The sequence below is a fragment of the Salmo trutta genome, chromosome 25 (genome assembly GCF_901001165.1).
Source record: "Salmo trutta chromosome 25, fSalTru1.1, whole genome shotgun sequence".
Taxonomy (NCBI): domain Eukaryota; kingdom Metazoa; phylum Chordata; class Actinopteri; order Salmoniformes; family Salmonidae; genus Salmo; species Salmo trutta.
This window is the reverse complement of record NC_042981.1, coordinates 40,792,142-40,812,270: the sequence shown is the minus strand read 5'-3', so window position 1 is coordinate 40,812,270 and position 20,129 is coordinate 40,792,142. Positions and strand designations below refer to the sequence as shown.

The window sequence follows — 20,129 nt, the reverse complement described above, 5'->3', positions numbered from 1 at the left end:
GAGTTCTGTATCTATAATTCTTAAAATAATTGTTATGCTTTTTGTGAACGTTTATCGTGAGTAATTTAGTAAATTGTTAGTAAATTCCCCGGAAGTTTGCGGGGGGTATGCTTTTTCTGAACGTCACATGCTAATGTAAAAAGCTGTTTTTTGATATAAATATGAACTTGATTGAACAGACATGCATGTATTTTATAACATAATGTCCTAGGTGTGTCATCTGATGAAGATCAAAGGTTAGTGCTGCATTTAGCTGTGATTTGGGTTTTTGTGACATTATATGCTAGCTTGAAAAATGGGTGTCTGATTATTTCTGTCTGGGTACTCTGCTGACATAATCTAATGTTTTGCTTTCGTTGTAAAGCCTTTTTGAAATCGGACAGTGTGGTTAGATTAACGAGAGTCTTGTCTTTAAATAGCTGTAAAATAGTCATATGTTTGAGAAATTGAAGTAATAGCATTTCAAAGGTTTTGAAAATCGCGCCACAGGATTACACTGGCTGTTACGTAGGTGGGACGATTTGGTGCCACCTAGCCCATAGAGGTTAACAGCAGCAGGGACTGGCAAACTAGTCAGGATAGAAGGAAATACGGAGAAAAGTACTGTGAGATCCTTGATGAAAACCTGCTCCAGAGTGCTCAGGACCTCAGACTGGGGTGAAGGTTCACCTTTCAACAGGACAACAACCCTAAGCACACAGCTAAGACAATACAGGAGTGGCTTTGGGACAAGTCTCTGAATATCCTTGACTGACACAGCAAGAGCTCGGACTTGAACATCTCTAGAGAGACCTAAAAATAGCTGTGCAGCAACGCTCCCCATCCAACATGACAGTGCCTGAGAGGATCGGCAGAGGAGGATGGGAGAAACTCCCGAAATACAGGTTAGCCAAGCTTATAGCGTTATACCCAAGAAGACTCGAAGCTGTAATCGCTGCCAAAGGTGCTTCAACATAGTACTGAGTAAAGGGTCTCAATATTTACTTAACCTCACTAGGGTAGGGGGCAGCATTCGAAATTTTGGATGAAAAGCGTGCCCAAAGTAAACTGCCTGCGACTCGGGTCCAGAAGCTAGGATATGCACATAATTGGTATATTTGGATAGAAAACACTAAAGTTTCCAAAACTGTTAAAATAATGTCTGAGTATAACAGAACTGATATGGCAGGTGAAAACCTGAGGAAAATCCATCCAGGGAGTGCTATTATTTTGAAATGCCTGTTTTTCCTTTGAAAGCCTATCCACCATACAAAGACGTATGACCCAGTTTACGATCCCTATGGCTTCCACTACATGTGACCAGTCTTTAGGCATCGTTTCAGGCTTTTACTCTGAAAAATGAGGGAGAAACACCACTTTCAATGAGAGGACAGTGGAAATTTCCAGACATGAGTCCAGAGCGTTTCTCCTTTTCTATTGACGACTGATCTATTTCCTATTGAGGATTGATTAAACATCGTTTGACATGTTTCTACGAACTTTTATGATTTTCTGTCTGCATGCTGTGACCGCGCTTTGTTCCAATAGATTACTGAACAAAACGCACAAACAAAAACAGAGGATTTTGGATATAAAGAGGGAATTTATTGAACAAAACAAGCATTTATTGTGTAACATGGAGTCTTGGGAGTGCTACCATATGAAGATCAAAGGTAAGTTATACATTTTATCGCTATTTCTGACTTGTTACTCCTCTTGTCTGCTAACTGTTTGTAATGATTTGTTTGCTGGGCGCTGTTCTCAGATAAATCGCATTGTTTGCTTTCGCCGTGAAGACTTTTTGAAATCTGACACCGTGGTTGGATTAACAAGAGGTTAATCTTTAAACCGATGTATAACACTTGCATGTTTCATGAATGTTTATAATGAGTATTTCTGTTTTGGAATTTGGCACTCTGCAATTTCACTGGATGTTGGCCAGGTGGGACGGTAGCGTCCCACACCTCCGAGAGAGGTTAAACGTGATCCGTTTACTTTTGTAATAAATTTGCAAAAATTTCAAAAAACCTGTTTTTGCTTTGTCATTATAGGGTATTGTGTGTAGATTGATCAGGGAAACAACTATTTAATACATTTTAGAATACGGATGTTACGTAACAAAATGTGTAAAAAGTGAAGGGGTCTGAATACTTTCCGAATGCACTGTATTTCCTCAATGATATTATTTTTTTGCCTCTTGGGCCTCCCACGGGCCTTGGCCCAGGGGCTTCAGCCCTGGTAAGCCGCTGCATCAATTTGGCCCTGCACACACAGGTTTCCCACCACACACACGTTAAAACACACACTAACAAAGGAATACACAGACTGACACACCCAGACAGACAACACAAAGAAAAGACACAGATTGACAAACAAGCATAAAACGCAGCTACCCACAAATATCCTGTAAACTTACCAGAGGCGGTGTATCGGACCTGTCGTACCGCCGTGTTCAGTTTGATGTCCAGGCCCTCGGCCAGAGCCACGGGGACACAGGAGTAGCCATTCCTCACTGTCAGGTGGCTGCCTGTGAACTCAAAGTCGTCGTCCTGGACAGGAGAAAAGGGGAGGGAGAACACAAAATGTGGGTTATATATGGTATAAGGAGGGAGAGAAAACAGCACAACAAATCAATACATTTTAAACACTCAGAATGTGAATTATGTCTGGCTTATTATTTGTGGTTTCTGCCTCTGCATTTTTTTAAATTATTTTAGGCTAGGTATCTGTAAAGCACTTTCTTTGTGACAACTGCTGATGTAAAAAGGGGTTAATAAAAATACATTTGATTGATTGGTTTACAAGGGCACTTGCAGGTTACGGGGACTATAGCCTGGTGGTTTGTTATATTGTGTTACTTAAAATGTTTTACTTTAGTTGATTTAGTAAATATTTTCTTAACTCTTTCTTGAACTCAGCTGTTGGTTAAGAGCTATGTAAGCATTTCATAGTAAGGTTTAATCCGGTTATATTCGGCCCATGTGACAAATCAATTTTGATTTGAAAAACAGTAAAAGTAAGCCTGGTTATCATCTAACAACCGATATAAGAAGAGAGGAGACAAAAGTAGACCGTTTAAGAATTGTGTGTTGTGGAACAAACAGATGACTGAAGACATCCAGGCATTCAGAAAGACAAGTGCACATGAGTCCGTTTCAGCGGTAACATGGACTCCTCACAACGTGATGAAACTTTGTTGCCCCTTGTTTCAGCAATGTGTTGTAGCAAACAAGTATCATGAATTGCATGCACCCAATGGCTTTCCAAAAACAGGGAACACTGACTTGATAGAGAAATGTCACTCCAGCTAGCTATTCCCTCTGCTAGCTATCAGCTTGGCTAAAACAGTAAACATAGAACATCACGTTTCTGCACATGCAGTCAGGAGCGGAGGAGAAAATATACATGTTTTTTTTTTTTGCTATTCAAAATGGTTCTTGGGGTAACCGTGCTCATTTGGCTGACAAAACAACCATTATCCACAGCAATATATACAAATTGATCTACCATTACCTGGTTGCTAAGAATCATATTCAACTAGGCAAATCAGTTAAGAACACATTCTTATTTACAATGATGGCCTACACCGGCCAAACCCGGACGACTCTGGGCCAAATTGTGCCCTATGGGACTCCCAATCACAAACGGTTGTGATACAGCCTGGATACAGTCTATATACGGTCCCACAGTTGACAGTGCATGTCAGAGCAAAAACCAAGCCATGAGGTCGAAGGAATTGTCCGTAGAGCTCCATGACAGGATTGTGTCGAGGCACAGATCTGGGGAAGGTTACCAAAACACTTCTGCACCATTGAAGGTCCCCAAGAACACAGTGGCCTCCATCATTCTTAAATGGAAGCTGTTTGGAACCACCAAGACTTTTACTAGAGCTGGCCGCCCAGCCAAACTGAGCAATCGGGGGAGAAAGGCCTTGGTCAGGGAGGTGACCAAGAACCCGATGGTCACTCTGACAGAGCTCCAGAGTTCCTCTGTGGAGATCGGAGAACCTTCCAGAAGGACAACCATCTCAGCAGCACTCCACCAATCAGGCCTTTATGGTAGAGTGACTAGACGGAAGCCAATCCTCAGTAAAAAAGGCATATGACAGGCCACTTGGAGTTTGCCAAAAGGCACGTAAAGGACTCTCAGACCATGAGAAACAAAATTTCCTGGTCTGATGAAACGAAGACTGAACTCGTTGGCCTGAATGCCAAGCTTCCCGTCTGGAGAAAACCTGGCACCATCCCTACGGTGAAGCGTGGTGGCAGCAGCATGCTGTGGGGATGTTTTTCAGCGGCAGGGACTGGGAGACTAGTCAGGATCGAGGGAAAGATGAACAGAGCAAATTAGAGCGATCGTTGATGAAACCTGCTCCAGAGTGCTCCGGACCTCAGACTGGGGCGAAGGTTCACCTTCCAACAGGACAACAACCCTAAGCACGCAGCTAAGACAACGCAGGAGTGGCTTCGTGGCAAGTCTCTGAATGTCCTTGATACTGGTGTGCAAAGATTGTAGCGTCATACCCAAGAAGACTCAAGGCTGTAATCGCTGCCAAACGTTCTTCAACAAAGCACTGAGTAAATAGTCTGAATACTTATGCAAATGTGATAGTTTTTTATTCATTTTTTTATTTGCTATAATTTCTACAAACTGATTTTGCTTTGTCATTATTGGGTATTCTATGTAGATTGACGAAGGAAAAAAACTACACCATTTAATCAATTTTAGAACAAGGCTGTAACATAAAATGTGTAAGAAGTCAAATGGGTCTGAATACTTTCAATAACGAAAAATACTATTTTTCAGCTATTTGAAGCTGGTGTACAAAACCGAAAGCAAGACGCAAAAGCGAAACTTAAGGACGAGAAGCATAGAAGTACTACACATAGAATGGATCCACCGCTTATCAGAATGGCTTTCATTGTGGATGACAGATCTATAACTCACATTCTATGTGAATCTGGTCAGGTCAACTACAAAGCTACATACTGGACCTAAGTGAGTAATGAGTGAGTGCGAGTATACCTGGTCCCAGTGCTTGAGTGAGAGAGTAGAGAGGGGCGTGGCATTGGCAAATTCCAAGTTGGCAAAGTGCCAGTCAAGGATCTGCCTGTCCCGGGACGACAAGTACACGTCACTGTGGAGAGATCGGCAGAGGGTGGAAAAAAAAGAACAGATGGATGCGAGCACATCTAGCCTGGTCCCAGATCTGTTTGTACTTTTGCCTACTCCATTGTCATTGACAAGCTAAACATTGCCATGACAACTCCATAAGAAAGAGCAGAGAGACTGGCACCCAGGCTAGAGCACCCCACATGCTTAAAGAATAGTACAACAGCAGCCCTTTACAGTGGAGCGAAGGTGTTCAAATGTTACCTGGGTGGGTTGGCCTCCAGTTCCTGTAGCTTCTCCTCCAGTTTGACCTGCGACTCCACCAACTCATCATACTCCTACAGGAGAGGGGAAAAGAAAGGAGTTTAACACTGAGACATGGGGCCTCCCGAGTGGTGCAGCAGTCTAAGGCACTGTATCGCAGTGTTTGATCCCAGCCTGTGTCACAGCCAGCCGTGACCGGGAGACCCATGAGGCGCCGCACAATTGGCCCTGCGTCGTCCGGGTTAGGCCGGCCGGGATGTCGTTGTCTCATCGCGCTCTAGCGACTCCTTGTAGGCGGGCCGGGCGCCTGCAAACTGACTTCGGTCGGCAGTTGTATAGTGTTTCCTCCGACACATTAGTGCGGCTGGCTTCCGGGTTAAGCGAGTAGTGCGCCAATGGTGGAACAAGCTCCCTCAATCACCACCTTCCGGAGACACCTGAAACCCCACCTCTTTAAGGAATACCTGGGATAGGATAAAGTAATCCTTCTAACCCCCCCCCCTTTAATTAAAAGATTTAGATGCACTATTGTAAAGTGGTTGTTCTACTGGATATTATAGGTGAATGCACCAATTTGTAAGTCGCTCTGGATAAGAGCGTCTGCTAAATGACTTAAATGTAAATGTAAGAAGCAGTGCGGCTCGGCGGGGTTGTGTTTCGGAGGATGCATGGTTCTCGACCTTCGCCTCTTCCGAGTCAGTACGGGAGTTGCAGCAATGGGACAAGACTAACTACCAATTGCGAAAAAAAAGTGGTAAAGGTACAAAACAAAAAAAACGAGGAGCGAGCATTTATTTTTCTTGGCAAGACACAAAGGCCGCCAATGGAGCATTCAGGAAACCATTTGAAGTCGACTGGTTTCAGGCATGGGGGCCAACATGAGCAATAGAACGGGAAACACTGGAGTACATCTATTTGTGCACACAAGAAGGTTTAAAGTAAAGTAAGAAGGACATCAGCCCACTCAGTTTAATGGACTGAGTCACCCTGTCCAGGTTTCATCACCTACCCGTGCAGCCATTGACACCCACCTTCCCGACCCTGTTCGAGTATAACACAAGCTCTCAGTGTGTGTGTGTGTGTGTGTGTTTGTGTGCATTCACACCATTTCCAGCCAGACAGACCAGGCTGAGTCAAGCCTTAGAAGTGCCTTTTCAGGAGGCAGTCAACCAAAAGACGACTCGAGTTCAGACAGCAGCCGTGTTTAAACTTGCTTCCCGAAAATACACTTGAGGTGGAGCTTTATCTGCGCTGAAAGTGAGGCTGTACCGCCTTTAATGATACACACAGGCAAAGCATTAGACCACTCAAACACATACTGCTGAAACCGTCTTGTTTACCATTTTTTGTCTGAGGCACATCCTTACTTCTACTTATGTCAAATGTTCACTTAGTCGTGCATTGACGTCAATGGGAAACTAGGCGAAAATTAGATTTAAGTGAAAGTTAGGATGTGCCCCTATGGTCTCAAGTACACTTCTGTCTCCTTGGCTTAAAGGGACACTTCGGGATGTTGGCAATCTACTTCCCCAGAGTCAGATGAACTCATGGATACCATTTTTATGTCTCTGTGTCCAGTAGGAAAGAAGTTAAGAGGTAGTTTGTGAGCCAATGCTAACTAGCTTTATCAGGTCTATGGGTATCTACTAGCATGCTAGTAGACCGTTAGTTAGCAATTGCACAAGCACTAGTTAGCAACTTCCTTCAAACTGCATGCAGAGATAAAAAAAAAAAAAATGTTTAAACCACATCCACGAGTTCATCTGACTCTGGGGAAATAGACAAAGGGTCTCATTGCCAAAATCCCGAAGTATCCCTTTAAATGACCCAAATCCAATCCATCCATTTACTATATTAACATGGTTTGCGCTAAGCTCATACTGTGGCAGCAAGTCAGCTATAATCATTAAACTCTATATTTCCCCCTAATAAGTTCACTCAAATGAAGTTAAGACTTGAATGGAGGAGATACTTGCTATATAAACGGCCACAATTATTTTAGAAAGCTGAGTAACACTTATTTTCATGAGTTGATTGAAATTCCATCAACAGCGGTACACAGATCCTACTTGACTATTTCTATTCACAAATGCGAGTGAAATGCTCACATTGTGGATGGAGCCCTGACCACCTGCCAATGTGGCTGGTGAAATAGACATCTTACCCACCAATGCCAAAATCTACCCACATTTGGCAGGTGTTCATTTTAGGCCCTGCAAAAAAATGTAAAAACTCTGATAATCGCCCATAAATGGTTGAATTGAAAACACATATGTTGAGAACACCTTTAATTGAATCCAATTGTGTCTGGAGGCTAGAAATAGGTGATGCTCCAGCTAATGACTCCAGCTGTTAAATGTATGGCTTATCCACGTTGTGTGTGAGTCTGGAGGAAGTACCATACGGTACAAGAATGAAGTTTGTTTTGGAAAAACAAATAAGCAAACGGGAATGTAATCAAAGTAATGTGACATTAACTGCTTGCAGCTATTTGTATGGAACAAGTAGTGCCCTATCAAATCTGTTTTAGGATGTTCTAAGGCCACAACAATGCTTAAACCACATCAGGAGTCCACTTGAGGTCTGGGAAAAATGGAAGAAACCTATCCTCTGCCTCTACAGAGCATGAGTGGCCTCACCTTGCAGAGCGCAGTGAGGTCGCGGTGCTTGCTCTTGACCAGGAACTCGGCAGTGATGTCTCTGGGGGGCTTGACCTCACTGGCCTCCTTGTGCTGCTGATGAAGCTCCTTGACCCTCTCCTTGGTACCCACCATCTGAGAGAATGAGGGAGGGGGAAGAGAGAAAGGTAGATAGACAAAGGAGGAGAAAACAGATTAAAAGGAGAGAGAGAGAGTACATCTACATTAAAGCTACTTTTGTTGTTCTTTTGACCTCTGAGACAGTGGTACTCATGGTCACCTTGTTCAACAGCTCCTTGAGATCCTCTTGGGTCTTGACTATCTTCTTCCAGTGCTCTATCTGCTCATCTTTCACATGTTTCTCCTGCAACCTATTGGAAGTTACCAGTCAAAAGAACACCCAAGAATTGACACGTGCCGTTGAGAAAGAGGGATACTTTTTTAATTCATGAAATACAACCATCGTCACAGAATTTGTGCAAGTTGCCAAGCCCCGCATACGTCTGGACAAAGGGCCAAACACTTACTGAATGACCACCTCCAGGGCCTGTCCAAGGGACACAGGCTTGTTGTTGAGGAAGTTGAAGTCCAGCTGGTGGCTGAGGTAGGAGGTGGCCTCCAGCAGACGGTTGAACTCCTGCTCCACCATCTCATCCTTCTCCTTGGGTACCTGATGATGAGATCCACAATGAACATTAGGGTTATAGAATTTAACGTTAATAACGAACAATATGATTATAGCACTTTATGTTATTCATGAACATGCCGTCATAAGGGAGAGCTATCCAATTTAGAAAGGAATCGCTTCCTCTACCATTAGGAAGTGATCAAGAGAAATATACCTCTTGAAAGAAAAAGTGAAAGAAAAGCTATTGCTGACTACAAGGCTTCTACAGACAGTTAACACAGACAGGTGCCTTTCAGGACACTCAAGGACAGACAGTTCTATTATGGTCTTCTGTGTACCGACATCGGATGCAACATTAATTATTAACAATAGGTGAACAATGTTATCATGTAGTAAAGCAATACATACGCTTGTGCATCGTTCACCCTTTAGCGATCCACCAGATGATAAACACGGGAGGGGTCGAGAGAGGAGAGAATTAACAAATTAAATAAACAAAGTTAAAAGATACAATATAACATTAAAAAAAAATGGGTGTATTTGTGCATCTCTAAGCAATGTTGTTCTCTCGATTTCCGGGGTTATTTCATATGTTCATGCGTTTGAGCTATTCGCCGCACTAGCAGGCAGAAATACAGCCGGTATGATGAGTTGTGTGTCATATGACTCAAAATGTGTGACTCTTTCCTTTAAATGTTAAACAGATTTAACCACACTTGAAAAAGGACACTTAATTAGCTTCCCCTGCAGAAAAGGAAATCAGTTGCGCTGTGTAGAGAGTGACCAGCTGCCCTATCCCTGACTACCACCTCTGAACAGGGTCATTTTCATTAGGCACGAAACAAAATAAAATGGACAGACAGGTAGGGACTACCTCAACTTGTCCAATAAGAAGTGATCCTTTTCGTTTTGCGTTGAAAACGTTTTTCTATGTTTGGCCCTAATGAATATGACCCTGGCATGAAAATAACCGCAAACATCCTACCGCTGCATGACAGAGGGAGAAAATAATAGCTTGAAGAGAACACTGCTGGTTATTTCCAGTCTAACAGTATTACATTGGGAGTCTGGTCTCAACAAAGAGAGGGCAGAGCTGCTGTTGATGACACGCTAGGCTAAGCGGCTAACTGAATCCACCCTGCTAAGTGGTTAACTGAATCCACCCTGCGCTTTGCTTGCGTTCCGCGGAAACAAGCAGCCCTGCGGACAAAGTAAGGGCCCCGCTAACACAGCACATAGTGGTGTGCTGGATTAAATCTAAACATCTTCAGCACAAGAGGTAAATAACAAAAACGGAGAGAGTTAACATTGGGGGAAACAGAAATAAAATATTTCTATATACAGTACAATGGTTGTCGGTTACATTTGTGGTTAGCAGACACTTCAAAGTCGAGCATGCTTGCACGAGACAAAACGGCAATGTAATACGACAATTAATTTTGTTATAATGTTCTACAAGCATTTCACTCTACTGCAGTGCATTGGCATATATGGAGTGTGTGTGGCCTAAACGTCATAACTCAAACTAAGTGAGTAACCCAAATAGCTAGCGACGCAACACTCACAGCTTGACCGTTGGCTTCGTACAGAGGACACTTCTGTTTGATCTTGGCTAGCTCCATGTTAACCTGCTTGCTGACCACCGCCATGGGATTCCCTCCTGGAACACACCAGATAGACCATCAGGATATAGATTCTATGGCTGTAGGCCTATAGACTAGTTCTAAGCCCACAACCTATATTAGATAGCAATGTTAGAACTACAACTAAATGTCATAGTTTAACAGCCTGGCTGGATAGATAGCGTAGATTTTCTTTGCATATATGGAATGTGATACAACCTGAATATGAGCAAACTATGTATCATTTGAAACATTTGTGGAATCTCACGGTTTTCATATTCAATTGTCGTTTTTAGTGTTCCATGAAACAAAGAAGAAAAGTGACAAATCATAATTTGCCTGCCCAGTCCTATTTCAGACTACATTGATCAGGGCCCGTATCCACAAGGCGTCTTAGTAGGAGTGCTGATATAGGATCAGTTTGGCCTTTTAGGTCATAATGAAGAAATGTATATGGACAGGTCCTAGATCAGCACTCCTACTCCGACACTTGGCTCATATGGGCCCAGACTACATTTACATGGTCAACACCACCCTCTGCTGGTGAGCAGCTGTCACAGCAAGTCCATTTGAAATTACTGTTCAAAGTGGCTTTCAATCATGAATATTAGAGGTTGACATAGGAACAGGACTCCCATGGGTCTTGTGGGTCCAGCGAGATTCCTACAGGAACTGGAGTGAAATTCTAGAGCCAAGTTCGGGAGAGGATTAACAGCCCACAGGAACGGGCAGTACAGGAATTATTTTAAACTGAGTTGTGTGTTGTAAGCAGTTTTAGAAGGACATGATTTTACCCCCCCTGCCCCTCCAACAGTAACAGATGTTCTTCTGTTTTCAATCACTACATATAAATAAAACAGGCCCTTCAGCTGAGCAGGCAATGGAAAATAGCTCTCTCTCGGCCAAGTGGAGCCGTTGCTATGGACACACACGCAGAGAGCACATGGAGCAGATGCAGCGTAGGGAAAGCGCGGGGGACAGACAGACGAGCAGCTAGCAGAGGAAGTTACTTCTGATTTGGGCATGTTAAAATGAGCACGGGAAGGAAGTGATTTTTATTGGGACAGGATAGTTATCAGGGTTATAGAACTGTTGCGGGGGGGGGGAAATTGACAGGATGGCACAGAAATTTATTTTCACTTCCGTGTAATGTTCATTACCACCGGCACTGGCTGTACGTGTGTGTAATTGTGTGTGTCTATGAACGAATGCCTTACCCAGTCCTGTCACCACCATGGCCCCCAGATCAGCCACATAGTTGCCCTTCCGGAACGTGGCCACTCTCCCCCCAACGCGGTCCTGTGAGGAAACAATAACCAATTTACCACAACAAAGAGGAAAACCCTAACCATTAGCTGTTCCACCAGGCCAAAACAGGACACAAGGCAAAAAATGTTGCATTACTGGTCAGTATCACTGTATTAGATGAAGGTTAGATGTATGTCGTGTTCAATTGGCCCAAAATGGAAGAAAACAGATGTCATTTCTCACCTTGTCCAATAAGAAAAATTTTCGTTTTCAATTGCAAAGTGTTTTGCTACAGCGTGCCCCAATGAACTTGGGCTCGTACCGATGTGTGATGCGCTATTGACCCACCCTGGCCTCCAGTACTGTCACATCCATGCCGAAACTCTGCAACTGCCGCGCGGCCGCCAGCCCAGACACACCCCCTCCGATGATGATCACCTTGCCTGTCTTCTTTGCTACAGGGACACAGGGGAACCAGAGTGGTTAACAATCACATAACCAGCTATTTTGACACGTCGATAAAAACAAATTATGTTGAGTCACATATGAGGTTTAGGGTTGAGCCCCCAAATTATTATAACTCCTTGCTATTAACCAATCAGCATCCAAACAACCCGTTTTATAATTGAAACTAATGCCAATGTTGATTAGATGCTTTTTTCATTAGACTATTTTCTTCAGTTGCACTTCTCCACTCAGATGAGAATTCACAAAGGAGCATTCTATCAGGAAACAGTGCACCGACTGATGTGAAGGTACTTTTCCTCTGGAAATTCTCAGTTTAGCCTACTTTTCTCTGGTAAAAAGCAATTTTTTTAATTTAACCTTTAACTAGGCAAGTCAGTTAAGAATGTATTCTTATTTACAATGACTGCTTAACGGAAAACTGTGGGGGTTAACTGCCTTGTTCGGGGCAGAACGACAGATTTTTGCCTTGTCAGCTCGGGGATTCGATCCAGCGACAGTTATGAAAACTTAGAACACTAAAGAGGCCTTTCTACTGACTCTGAAAAACACCAAAAGAAAGATGCCCAGGGTCCCTGCTCATCTGCGTGAACGTGCCTTAGGCATGCTGCAAGGAGGCATAAGAACTGCAGATGTGGCCAGGGCAATAAATTGCAATGTCCGTACTGTGAGACGCCTAAGACAGCGCTACAGGGAGACAGGACGGACAGCTGATCATCCTCGCAGTGGCAGACCACGTGTAACACCTGCACAGGATCGGTACAACCGAACATCACACCTACGGGACAGGTACAGGATGGCAACAACAACTGCCCGAGTTACACCAGAAACGCACAATCCCTCCATCAGTGCTCAGACTGTCCGCAATAGGCTGGACTGAGGGCTTGTAGGCATGTTGTATTGTAAGGCAGGTCCTCACCAGGCATCACCTGCAACAACGTCGCCTATGGGCACAAACCCACCGTCGCTGGACCAGACAGGGCTGGCAAAAAGTGCTCTTCACTTACGAGTCGCGGTTTTGTCTCACCAGGGGTGATGGTTGGATTCGCGGTTACTGTCGAAGGAATGAGCGTTACACAGAGGTCTGTACTCTGGAGCGGGATCGATTGGAGGTGGAGGGTCCGTCATGGTCTGGGGCGGTGTGTCACAGCATCATCGGACTGAGCTTGTTGTCATTACAGGCAATCTCAATGCTGTGCGTTACAGGGAAGACCTCCCTCATGTGGTACCCTTCCTGTAGGCTCATCCTGACATGACCCTCCAGCATGACAATGCCACCAGCTATACCGCTCGTTCTATGCGTGATTTCCTGCAAGACAGGAATGTCAGTGTTCTGCCATGGCCAGCGAAGAGCCCGGATCTCAATCCCATTGAGCACGTCTGGGACCTGTTGGATCGGAGGGTGAGAACTAGGGCCATTCCCCCCCAGAAATGTCCGGGAACTTGCAGGGGTCTTGGTGGAAGAGTGGGGTAACATCTCACAGCAAGAACTGGAAAATCTGGTGCAGTCCATGAGGAGGAGATGCACTGCAGTACTTAATGCAGCTGGTGGCCACACCAGATACTGACTGTGACTTGATTTTGAACCCCCCTTTGTTCAGGGACACATTATTCCATTTCTGTGGAACTTGGTTCAGTTTATGTCTCAGTTGTTGAATCTTATGTTCATACAAATATTTACACATGTAAAGTTTGCTGAAAATAAACACAGTTGACAGTGAGAGGACATTTCTTTTTTTGCTGAGTTTACATAGATTTTGCAAAAAAAACTTTGCTTTTTGATTGTAAGCTCATTTACTTGTGTGGCTGCCAGCCAAATATCGTTGAACTTTGTTGTCACCGGATGAAAATGTAACTATTTTCTGCTTAATGTGTTACACCAATGTATTTTATGTGGAAGAACTATTGTTGCACACCCCTCATCACTCTATTGAAGAAAAAAGTGATTAAGGAATGCGTTTTGAAAACGCATATTTCTGAACTTTTGCTATATAATGAACACATTTTCAGTTAAAATATTACCAAAGTTACCACAAGGATTGCCATAGATTACCTGTTAATTATCAAAATGACCAAAGACTTGAGAAACTTTGGTAAATTACTGGTATCTTGGCAAATACCTGTATACGCAAACAAGTGGTGTGTTACACTTGCTCATATGGGCAATTCCACAGTAACAGAATGGCATCCATTTTAAAGTGACATCTGAGTCAAACAAAAACCATTAATTTCAAAGTTTAACAAACCATACATCTCTATGCACAAAGACTACTTTTAACAATTTCCACATACAATTTTACTCGAAGAAGAGTGCAGATGTAAAGTTTGGTAACTGAATGACAGAACAAATCTCCCTCCGTTTTTTTGTTTGACCACGTTTTCCAAAAGCTCGTAAATATCTACTCCGAATTAAGATTCAATTATGTCTGCAGAAAGAGTGGGGTGTCAGCTATGATAAGACACCTCGAGTTTCAACAAACCGATTTTGGTTATTGAACTACAGTAAGTGAAGTGGCTTAACAACCAGTAACAGAATGACATCATGGGTACCTGATCTGTACTATACAAAAATACATAAATATGAATGAATGTCATTCTCTTCATTGTGATGTATCCTGAATAGGGCAACAGAGGTAGACAAATGTAATATCTTCCTTTGCATGTTAGGCTATTACTCTAATGAGCATGGCCCCCAAACAAGACCAAATTTGGTTGGTCCGGAAATACTCAGAACCAATCATAGGTGTGTATGTATCACAAGTTTGGACATCACATTAGAGAACAGTACAGTTTAGTACAGTAGAGTTAGGTACAGTAAGTACAGTAAAGTATACTGTACTTTACTCTAGTGTGCTATACTAAACTCTGTCCAGTCCTGTATTTTACTGACCTATACTCTACTTTTCTTAAATGTGCTGTCCAAATTTGCGAAACAGACGTCTACAATTGGTTCTGATTTGGACTGACCAAATTTCAACTACTTTCAGCGTCCATGGACATCCGGTGCTCAGTGGGGGAGATGGCTGGTTACAGTAAATGGAAAGAGGGGCCTCATGGGTAGGTGTCAATAAGGGTCGAGACAGGTGACATTAACTGGAGAGAGAGAGCGACAGGGAGAGAGGGGGACAGGTTGTCCAGACTGTTTTAACACTCTTGCTTTTACCAGCACGTGACAGAAAGAAAAATAAAACAATTATTAGCTGAACATAACAGTATGCCAGTGGGAGGCAAGACAGTAGCAGGTGATCCAACTGTGGTTTGTGACTACTATGGATTCCCATTGCAGCCCATTCAGTTGCAGTCATTCTACTACTCATTATGTTACCAATTTGGTTGTGGTCACTTAATAAATCATAAACCACAGCATTATCAGTAAAAATACTATAAATAATTGGTAGGTCTACCTTCACTTGTTACTTCTGTGAACTCTCATTATACTCCCTCATGATATTTCGACACTACGAGGTCGAAATAACATTATGATAATGCACTTTGTGTAAAAATTGTTTGAAAACAAAATGCCTGCAATTTCAGCCTGTTCAGGTGGGATGGAACTTTTGTCCCACATCATGACGTCACAATGTGACCCAATTATAATAGACCGATGACCGATGACATCTGGGAAAAGAGGTGGGCTCTAGATCATCGTATCAGCCAATCAGGGCTGTGTGTTAAAATATTCAAACGTATGCCCTAACGCCCACACAATCAGATTGGAGGAAATAAATGATTAAATATATTTAGAAGTTATTTTCATTAAATAAAGTGATTTAATAGACAGTGATAATTAAAAACTATATATAATTACAAAGACTGCGTGGGGGCTTTAAAGATGTGGGGTTTTGGTAACAGAATGTCAAGGCACTAGGTAATATTTCTTAAACTTACAGAAGGATAATAATTTTGGCAAAAATGAAATGTTGATATTAGTTCGCAGGGGTCTTTACTTCAACAGTGTTTTGATGTATTACTAATAGCTTTTAAGACTTTCTGCTAGTTGCTAGTTGCTCCTATGAACAGCTCTTGGGGCTTCTTTTACATGGAAATGCCCATATCTAAATGTGAGCATAAGCATTATACATATAGTTACTATAGTATATCAGGCAGATAGTAAAAGGCTAATGTACTCACTTGGTAAAGGCTTGACTCTCTTGTAGATGCCAAAGTTGATGAGGCCGTGTCTCTCCAGGTAACTGTGTATTCTGTGCACCAGCACTGTATCACTGTTGTATGGCGCTTCAAGTTGTTGTGTTGTGGCTTCGAAGGTTAGCTGGATTTTCGGGTTATCAAGCCAAAGTTGGAGCTGAAACAAATCATTTGCCACAATTTCAGACCCAAATCCAAATGTACAATATTCTCCAGAACTAAGCAAGTCTTGTTAATGAAGTAGGTGTGTGTTCTCACTGTGCGGTTGCGGATGTACAGGAACACTTTCTGTGTCTGCTGGGGCCCGCTGATGATGTCCGGGAAGCAGGCGGCCTCCTGGGAGGTCATGCGATCATGGGGCAGGCGGCTCTGGAACGCAGCTCCCTCCACGCCTGGAAAACCAAACACCGCCACCCTCAACACCCATCCTGACACACACACACACACACACCTTTCGCTGCCCAATGTTACATTTGCGCTCGCAGGCACGCACTTTCGCACAGTCCAACTCACACTCACCAGAGGGCTCCTCAGGCTCGCTGTCCGCCTCCTCCTCCACGGGCGGCGCCGGTGGCGGGATCACCTGCTTGCGCTCCTTCTCCGCCTTGGCGTTGCGCTCCTCCTCAGAGTAGTATTCGTCCTCAGACAGATTGGCCAGGCTCTCGTCCATCTCACGGTACTCCACCTGCAACAAGAGGCACAATAAACGCTCCATTAAAACCACGTTCCGGCTCACCTAAGATGAAGCAAATGGTCAAGCTCCCTGTACTGCTCTGGTGTTGTTCACCACTAATTAGATCCACATACCAAGATTACTGTATTAACTGATGGGCTGATGGGGGTACGTGCCTGGAGTGACTTATTCCATTTTGCTCTAAGATGGGTGGGCAGGTATTATAGGTTGTTTACTTTTGATCGCTTGCGGCGGCTTGTCCTGCGACCCTCGGCTGTGTCGAGGTCCACCCCCCCGGGACCAGGGAGGTGGGGCTGCGGGGGCCCACCAGGTTCCCCACTCGGAGAGGCCCGCTCCTTCTTTTTGATCTCCACGGCGCCTGGGGCCAGGGGAGGGGCCCCCACCTGGGCAGGAGCCTGGGCCTCAAGGGACCGCTCAGCTCCCCCTGGCGCCAAGGAGGTGGAAGCGGCAGCGGAAGATGAACCTACGTCTGACTTCTTACTCGACAGCATCATGGAGGAAGACAGAGGCCTCTCCTTGAAAAAGGAAAACAAAAATCGACATCAGCCAAATCCATTCGCCGCTTTCGAGTTGTCTGTGATATGATGCTCTAGGATGACCAGAGCTAGTTTTTTCACAATATTGATCCATTGTGGTCAAAAATAATAGAAGGCTATGATGTTGCATATTAGGAAAAAGTGTTTGGCAAATATTAAATAGGATTACAAGGAATTACTGTTCATGAAGAGTCAGGAAAAAAATATTAGCAACATAGCTAAGAAACACCAGTTGTATAGTAGAGAGAGAACATTGTAGTTTAGAGAAATATTGTAGCTAGTTTACCAGCTCAACTACCATTTATTTCCCAGAGACAAACTGAATGGTTATGTATTCCAGGTTTCATAACCTTTGTCCAATTAATGCACTCTCACTTTCTAAATGGATAATATTCCATATCATGATGCCAAATATGGAAAAGAGTTCTAACAACTCCATAACAGCTAACTAAATACATGAACCTTGCTATACTTAAAAAGTTGAGGATGCATTAAAAGTGCACCAACTAGATGCGTTGACAGATGACAAATGTAAGAGGGCTCCACAATAACCTTGTCTTGCTTTACCCATTTCTCCGTGGACCTGGTAATATCCATTCAAACACTAAGAAATAAAGAGAGAATCAGAAATATGGTCATTAACAACAGCAAAGTCCACCAAGCCAGGCAGCTAGACAATCAGTCCTGAGGTGTAACGTTAATCATTAGTCGAAACAGTTGAAAACAAAAAAAAATTGCTACTAAAACGAGAGTTTATATTGGACAAATTCCGTTTCGTTTGAGACAAGTTTTGTAAAAGATTCAGCGTAATGAATACGCACCTGGTTTATTGGCTAACTAGGAGTAGGTGACTAGGAGTTAGTAACGAGCTAGCTACACAGCTATCAGTTAGCTAGCGATTTCTAACTAGTTACTTCATTTTTTGCTATTGTATTTCAAATATGTGGAGAATAACCATTAGTATATAGGCCAACTACTTGGTTAGTATTAATCGCCTTTTCGATGGTTTCGTAAGAAAACATGTCGGACAGTCAGACAGTTCTTGGAGCCAACAAGCTAGCTATCTGCCTGGCTAAACCACTGCTAACTTAGCTATCTATATTATAAAACCCTCTGACGTCGTTAAAACCTAGTTAGCCAACTTTGCTTCTCTGACTTAACAAGGTCGACGATCAGCGTCGTGGGTGTTGACTAGTATATTATTCCTGTTGTACTGCCTACACGGGGTTCACGAGTTCATCAATTTAACTACGGTAGCTAACGTTAGCTAGCAGGCTAACAATGAGTCTCACTCAGCAGTAACTAAGTGTCTGTGTGTTAGCTTGCAAACTACCAGTGAAAACATTGCACTCCAATCACGTTAGTAGCTACGCTATAACATCGTATTTGAAGAGTAAAACATAATAACATGCATACAATGATTGCTTTACCTCTAAATCGCCGCAATCAATATGTCAACACAAAGAAAACCCCATCTCTTCCTCTCGTTGAATTATATGATCCGCCCCTCACCGTCATGCTATTGGGACACCTGTGAACGCAACGATTGGTTATGGATATTGTCAAGGAGGGGATTCGATTAATGACCCGGCTCTACAGTTGATTGGTTAGCGTTGATTGCATTAGTTTTCGAAACGGGCTGCCTCCCGGGCGTGAGCCAAAGTCGGCTAAAACCAAAGTGACTAGTGACTAGTATTCTGTGTGTTTTCACATTCAAAAGTGATTGATTTAGATAAAAACACTAACTGCCTTCTCAATGAAAACTAGTTTGAAAATTCTAATATATTTTATGGAAAAGGATGTATGTTTCTGAACAACTCATCATGCTGCCTTGTTGACAGTGATGCCGAGCGGTGCAGATTTGTTTAATAACCGCTTTTGCCCGTTCACGTGGCGGGCCATAGGGCGGTGCACCGCAGATCAGCTTAATCGAACTTACTCAGTGATGCAGACGGTTACTTTGAACAAAGATTAGTTACATTTTCAGTAGGCTACTCCTGCATTTATTATTAGAGTTAATTAAATTGATGATGTAAACTCCCTAGAGAAAGAAAAACACAGTGCACATAGTGTGGGGGGGCAGGTAGGCTAGTGGTCAGAGTGTTGGGCCAGTAACCGGAAGGTTGCTAGATCAAATCCCAGAGCTGACGAGGTAAAAAACTGTTCTTAACTGACTTGCCGAGTTAAATAAATAAAATATAGGTCAAAAACAAACAATGGAGCAAATGCATCCCTAGTAGCTCTTGATGCTGTTCAAGACGAAGCATTCCATTAAACCTGGAGGCCAGTAGTAAAGTCATCAATAATGTCCATATGTAACCGATGTTAGTTTAGTTAGGTTAGCATTTCAATCAGTGACGTCACTCGCTCTGAGACTGGAAGTAGGGCCCTTGTGTTGCAAGGGCCGTGGCGTGAAGGGTAACGATGCTTCGTGGGGTGTCAGTTGTTGATGTGTGCAAGGGTCCCTGGTTCAAGCCCAGGTTGGGGCGAAGAGAGGGACGGAACCTACACTGTTACATTGATGCTGTTGACCCGGATCATTGGTTGCTGCGGAAAAGGAGGAGGTTAAAGGGGGGGTGAGTGTAACCGATGTGAAATGGCTAGTTAGTTAGCGGTGGTGCGCGCTAATAGCATTTCAATCAGTGACGTCACTCGCTCTGAGACCTGAAGTGGTTGTTCCCCTTGGCCGCTGCTTTTGTGGCACGATGGGTAACGATGCTTCGTGGGGTGTCAGTTGTTGATGTGTGCAAGGGTCCCTGGTTCGGGCGAAGAGAGGGACGGAACCTACACTGTTAC

At 43.5% G+C, this 20,129-nt stretch overlaps 1 protein-coding gene across 7 annotated transcripts in view; it reads right to left on the bottom strand.

Annotated features, from left to right (window-relative positions):
- Window positions 1–18,860, bottom strand: part of LOC115162572 (lysine-specific histone demethylase 1A) — a 29,385-nt gene extending 10,525 nt beyond the window's left edge. For 3 of the 7 annotated variants that reach the window (XR_003869579.1, XM_029714007.1, XM_029714012.1), the window contains exons 1-16: window positions 18,764–18,860; window positions 17,886–17,937; window positions 17,013–17,312; window positions 16,617–16,791; window positions 16,362–16,495; window positions 16,089–16,260; window positions 11,841–11,947; window positions 11,462–11,543; window positions 10,188–10,282; window positions 9,031–9,048; window positions 8,522–8,664; window positions 8,275–8,365; window positions 7,995–8,129; window positions 5,356–5,429; window positions 5,005–5,116; window positions 2,396–2,528 (exon numbers count right to left, since the gene is read on the bottom strand). Coding sequence is in view for 6 of the 7 variants with exons in the window: in XM_029714007.1 (XP_029569867.1) it covers window positions 2,396–2,528; window positions 5,005–5,116; window positions 5,356–5,429; window positions 7,995–8,129; window positions 8,275–8,365; window positions 8,522–8,664; window positions 9,031–9,048; window positions 10,188–10,282; window positions 11,462–11,543; window positions 11,841–11,947; window positions 16,089–16,260; window positions 16,362–16,495; window positions 16,617–16,791; window positions 17,013–17,312; window positions 17,886–17,930 (1,816 nt within the window). In the remaining variant the exon portion in view is untranslated. The remainder of the gene's footprint in view (window positions 1–2,395; window positions 2,529–5,004; window positions 5,117–5,355; window positions 5,430–7,994; window positions 8,130–8,274; window positions 8,366–8,521; window positions 8,665–9,030; window positions 9,049–10,187; window positions 10,283–11,461; window positions 11,544–11,840; window positions 11,948–16,088; window positions 16,261–16,361; window positions 16,496–16,616; window positions 16,792–17,012; window positions 17,313–17,885; window positions 17,938–18,763) is intronic. The other 4 variants (XM_029714009.1, XM_029714008.1, XM_029714010.1 and 1 more) reach the window with 4 other exon arrangements.
- Between the last annotated feature and the right edge of the window lie 1,269 nt (window positions 18,861–20,129).